This window comes from Chaetura pelagica, unplaced genomic scaffold, assembly GCF_000747805.2.
Source record: "Chaetura pelagica isolate M959 unplaced genomic scaffold, ChaPel_1.0 scaffold17, whole genome shotgun sequence".
Lineage (NCBI taxonomy): Eukaryota > Metazoa > Chordata > Aves > Apodiformes > Apodidae > Chaetura > Chaetura pelagica.
In genome coordinates this window covers 1,500,274-1,506,046 of record NW_009970726.1, presented here as the reverse complement: position 1 = coordinate 1,506,046, position 5,773 = coordinate 1,500,274, and the positions used below count along the sequence as shown (strand labels likewise).

The 5,773-nt window shown below is 37.0% G+C and overlaps 1 protein-coding gene across 1 annotated transcript in view; it reads right to left on the bottom strand.

Annotated features, from left to right (window-relative positions):
• The window catches only part of MLLT10 (myeloid/lymphoid or mixed-lineage leukemia (trithorax homolog, Drosophila); translocated to, 10), a 125,578-nt gene that overhangs the window by 108,784 nt on the left and 11,021 nt on the right, over nt 1–5,773 (bottom strand). The window contains exons 2-3 of the mRNA XM_010007014.1: nt 5,676–5,771; nt 1,993–2,072 (exon numbers count right to left, since the gene is read on the bottom strand). Coding sequence (XP_010005316.1) covers nt 1,993–2,072; nt 5,676–5,771 — 176 coding nt within the window. The remainder of the gene's footprint in view (nt 1–1,992; nt 2,073–5,675; nt 5,772–5,773) is intronic.

The window sequence follows — 5,773 nt, the reverse complement described above, 5'->3', positions numbered from 1 at the left end:
AAGACTCATGTATTTTTAAAGATTAAAATTAAGTACGTAGAAGCACATTCAATGTAATACAGTTAGTTTAATTCTGGTTTTGTTTCTAGGCAAAAAGTCCAGCAGAAAAACTAAGCTTCAGTCTCCTAAAATGACGATAAGGAGGTTTGCTTTTACAAGTAAGCCTGTCACAATTTCTGAGACTGATGGATTTTGAATGAAGTTACAATGAAGTTCCAGTTTCCATGCTGAAGTCAGAGCTTCAGTTTAGATTTTGAATGCTAAGGGCTTCTCCAAGACACCTCAGAGACAGCTACCATGTTTCTAACTCACAAACATAAAAGTTGTTCAAACTTCAACTGTTATCAATCTGTTCCAGCTCACATACAATTAGTTTCACTTAAGAACCATTTCAACCTATGCTATATTACAAATTAAAAGCTTTTTTAAGTAAGATCAGTCATCAACTTGTTGAACTGTATCATAAACAGACTCTGTTAGGTGAAAACATCAATAGAACACACCAGGCAGAAAATTCAGTTAAGTTCATCACTATTCCTTCTTAATTTCCCACAGCAAAGAAGAGCAGTATAATGCCTATCAAAGCTGTTCTATTTTGTAAACTCAAAAAATTATCATCATTTATTTTAGATCTCACTTCAATTCTCCTTCATTCCTTGTGTCAGGGGAAGCCAGAAATAACTATATCCTAAATTCTGATGCGATTTCCCTGTAACACACCAGAAAAATTCTTCTACCCACAACTTCTCCTCCTCGCCCCCATATATTTTTCTTTGCTGTCAATCTTTATATATCAAACTCAGAAACATTAAAAAAATGCTACTCTTAAAACTTTACATTGCTGATGATCTTCCCAGGAAATTAAAGAAACATTCTTTCTTTAGGAAGGGCAGTGGTTTTGATTTTTCTGTTCACCAGTATTCAGAGTGCACACTGAAATCTATTTGTTCTTGCTCCTATGAACTGGTCTGCTTTGGAAGAAGCAACCAAGTCTAGGTTACTAGGTCATTATGAAAACACTTGCAAGACGGGAAAAAGTAGAGGAACAAGATTCTTCAGTCCTGTGCCAAAAATTCACACAACATTAAGTCATCCTACCCTTTCAATATTACTTCATATCAGAAAGGGAAACAGGTACAGCAAACAGCTCATGTAAACACTCTGTCACCCACTGACAGTAACTGAAAATTTGGTCTCAGGCTCTTCATTTGTCTTTACATATGAAATAGTTAGAAATAGTTTACACACTGCTCTAAGATGCTGCACCACCTTCTCTTCCAATTTTTGTATGAAAATTGTTTTCAGAAGCAAGGGAACAGCTTAAACTTTCTAAATACTCTCATTTTATCTCCTGCTGGAAGACAAACTAAAAAGTGCCAAGTAGTGAGTAATGTGACTTTTTCTAAAAATGCCTGATATGAAGCAGTTTGATCTAGTAACACACTAGCCTGACCAAAAGAAATCATCATGTAACCAAGAAAAAAAAAAGTGCTTTGTTACTATTCAAAAGGATTATGTGAATCCCAAATATTTACCATAAAAAATTAATAAGACAGAGAAAGAAAATGTTTCTTCAAGTAGAAGTGTCACATTCCAAGTAAGCATTGCATTCCAAAGTTAAGAACACTACTTATTTGTTAAGTGTTCCTAGACCGAAGCTTTCAACTGGCAATCTAAAGTTGCTGTAAAAGAAAACTGGACACAGATCATATTTCTTTCCAGTACCTAACTATATAAGTATTAAAACTGACAAAATAACACAAAACCCACACCATAGATAAGAAAATAATCCAAACACATCCCCAAAGAAATTGTCAGAATACTTAAGAGATAGTTACTTATTTCCACTAAAAAAAAAAAAATAAGTCTTTCTGAATAGCCTCAAGATGGAATTATGAAAGAAAGCTATTTTCTATTATTACTGGGATACTTGGACAAATATTATCCACACAAACATTATAATTAGCATTACTTAATAAACAAAGCACATACCACTCTGGCTGCTCTTTCCTGAGATTCACACTTCCTGCAAAACCAAGGTCCAGTGGGTACTTGAACAATTCCATAGCAAGCTGTTTTGAACAAAACAAAATATTTCAGCAAACATAAACAGCACTACAGTACCACTAATAAGAATGTTACCAAAAAAGCTTAGTATTAGTTGATCTCACATCACTTTGATAAGTCAACCTGACACATTGCACATGAAATCCTACCACATCACAATGGTACTACTATTTAAGTACAACAAGCTTCCACTTAAAAATTTATGCAAAATTTGCTACATTAAAAAAATTCTGATTAGCTTGAAAAGTAATATAACCACTTAAAACCAGCCGTGTTTCATGTGTGATCTCTTTTTTCTACGTATTTACCAGTAAAACAGGTAAAACACAACAACACTCATCATTTATAGTGAAGTCTTAAGAGAAAAATAAAAGCAACTAACAAATTCAAGTTTGTCATAAAACACTCACACACTTAGTTACCATCAAGTTCTCTTACTCCTTACGAGTAAAATGACTTAAGTAGGAAATCCAGAATAAACTGAAACAAAGATACAAAATTTGTTTTTTCTTTTCCTCTGAAAATTCATATGGAGCTGTAAATACAAACTAACCTGAGTATTAGGGCTAGGATTAGTTGCAACAATAGCCACACTACAACATAAATCCTTAGGGAAGACATTCTGAGACATGCAAGTCTCTATTTAACACTGCCATTTATATTTTAATAGTATATTTAAAAAAAAAAAACGTTTGATAGGAAGCTTAAAAAACAGCTTAGTGATTTGGCAATACTGCTCATGTTTTCAATGCACAGATCAAGACATTTTAAGAACTAGAGATCAAATGAAAATACAGGAATACAATTGCTGTGAGTATATGTGAATAAAACTGTATGCGTTTAACAACTAGTAACAAGCAATAAAAAGCCCAATACTTTCATCAAAAAGATAATCCTGTATCTGACGCAATATTTTCCAACAATTATGTTGGAAACCATGTCTGGAACCAGAAAATCTGGTTTAAGTGAGTAATGAGGAAAAATTAAAAAGTGATAAATTAATGGTTAAGAGGAAAGTAGAGATTAAATTAGTATCTTCTAGTATATATAAAAAATACTACTGTTTTCATGCTAGCCTAAAGGTGGAGAAGAAGAACACAGTAGTGGAATAGCAGTATAAAAAACATCTGGCTTATATACCTTTCCTTCCATAGAAGTCAATGAAATAATTCCCTATTACATACATAGTCAAGGTCAATTATCAGATCTTCAAATACATTATCTGAGTACTGACAGGTCAAACTACCTCAATAACCTCTTTATACTGTACAACTAAGTTCTTTAACATGAGAAAAAAACACCTTGTTTTAGGTCCATCTATATTAATGACAGATGAAGAAAACTTTGAATTCCTCTTTAGAAACTGAGAGACTTTAACTGTGCAATCATACATTTAAATGAGCAAGACACAGTGCTGAGTAAGAAATTAATTACAGAACGCAACTCAGAGACAGAACTGGCAATTAGTTCCAAAGACAACAGGAGTTGGACGAAGACCAAAGCTGAAGTAAAGTACTTTCATATCTGCAAATACCTACAGCCTAAAAAAGCCCATGACAGGTCTGTGCCCTAATATGCTGTCATGTTACTTGTTGAGTTCAGAACTTCCTTTGACTTATACTCCACAACTGTGCAAAGCTTCTTTAAACACATGAAGAGATTTTGTCCTCCACAACTTGCCAATGACTTAACACTTCAAGTTCCCTCTGAACTAGAACTAATTATAATAACAAAAAAATCCTGTTAATAGTCTCATGTGTAATAAGAATTTCAAATAAGGACTATCAGCTTTAACCATAAGGACTAATACTTTTACTACAGACAGACTACAAAAAGAGTGAACATGCTTCCTCTACCACCTTCATGACACATCATACCCAAAACATAAAGCATCAGTGACACAGTAAATCAAAACACAGTTCTTTTCTTAAGACCTCTACCACAGCTATTGGTTACAAGAAGCAGCACTTAGCACACTTCCTGGCAGGTTCAAATTCAGATTTGGAAATAATAATAACAACAACATCATCATCAGTATTCTTGTACCCAGTTTACTGAAGTTTGACTCTACATCAGGAATACTTCCCAAAATAGAGTTTTATTCTTCTCACTGCTTTAGCTCCAGCTGCTGCTGCTGCTGCTATTGTCAATTTCTGAAAATATTAGCAAGCCTCTAGATGAAAAGGAAGATGCCCAAGATGATACAAAAGTAACGGCTGCTGTAGGTATGACTTCATGTTTAAGTGTTCATTTTCGTAAGATTCCGTAAAAGCAGAGTTAACTAACTGGTTAACATTACTCGGCTCTTAAGCCAACAGAAAACTGATTCAAAAACCAGACTGATTTCACAGATCCTGCCAGCTCTGCATTCAAACCAACATTAACAAGAATAACTGCATAATTTTGCAGATCTCCTTAAATGACTACTATTTCTCTTTATTTCTTGTCAGTTTACAAAGCAGCTGAAACAGATACGGTATCATCTACAACACAATTTAAGGACAAGCACGAGACACACATTAGTAATATTTTCACATGCACAAGGCATTCAGACTACTGAACCGGATTTAGGATTTTCTGTCTCCTCCAATTTGTTCACCATCCAGAAGGAGTCAAAGAGCCTGCCACAGAGTTCGTATGACTGCTCAGCAGCTGATACAGAGAAAACTACCATCTTATTCCTTATTCTGCTACCATAAAGCAAAAGTCATCGTAACCTCCTTTCTTACAACATAAGCAGCAGAACCCAGTCTCTCCCTCTGCTCTCAAAAGAAGGGTCAACCCACTGACAAAAACAAAACAATCACACATACAGGGAACACGCCAGTTCCTGAGCTGGAAACCAACCAACCAGCCTCCACTAATCCAAACAAATGCAGCCATCAGCCATTCCAACTAGCACACTCCCCCTGCAGAACCACAACAGGAAGTCTCTTCACCTACCAGGAAACATCAGCCAAATGACATTCAAGGAAAGGCAGGGAAAGGAATAAATCACATGACAGCTAAGTCTTTTCTACACACTGCTCTCTTCCAATCCTACACCCTCCACGTCTACTGGCTGTCCCTCAAATAATTTTTTCTAACTTGGGAAAGGCAGGGACACATGGATCGAGTCTAGAAAAAAGAAATACAATTGCCAGAACAGATATTAGTAAGATGTTCTGCAAAGGGAAGGAGTTTTCGGTAGTCTTTGAACTGCTGCAGCTGAGCTTGTTAAGCAGGCGCAAAGGCGGACTGGAAAGCATAGACACAGAAGAAGTACAAGGTAAAGAGGAATGGGAAAAAACCTTGAAGGGAGGTTATTATTTTCTCGTAGCCGTAATATAGCAAGTCATAATACAGAAGTCTTACACGAGGTAAAAAACAGACATACAGGAAGAGCAGCGTATGACAGGGCAGGTCAGATCAGAAAGCACGTGGCCCTAGAAACAGGCTTCATGGGTGACAGGGAGCTGGGGGGCGGGAGGGAAAGAAGAGGGGGAGAAAAAAGGCCAAGGGGGGAGGACAGAGAGGGGGACAAACTAGGCCCAAGGGAAGGGCATCAAGAAGGAAGCAGTGAGGCTGGAGGGCAGGGCGGGTGAGCTGGCACTCGCCTGCCTACTCACCTTGATGCACTGCGACATTGCAGCCATGCCCGTCGCAGTAGACAAGCGGGTTCTCGGCCCAGCCCCTCTCGTCGGAGCACCCGCAGCAGCCGCCCACC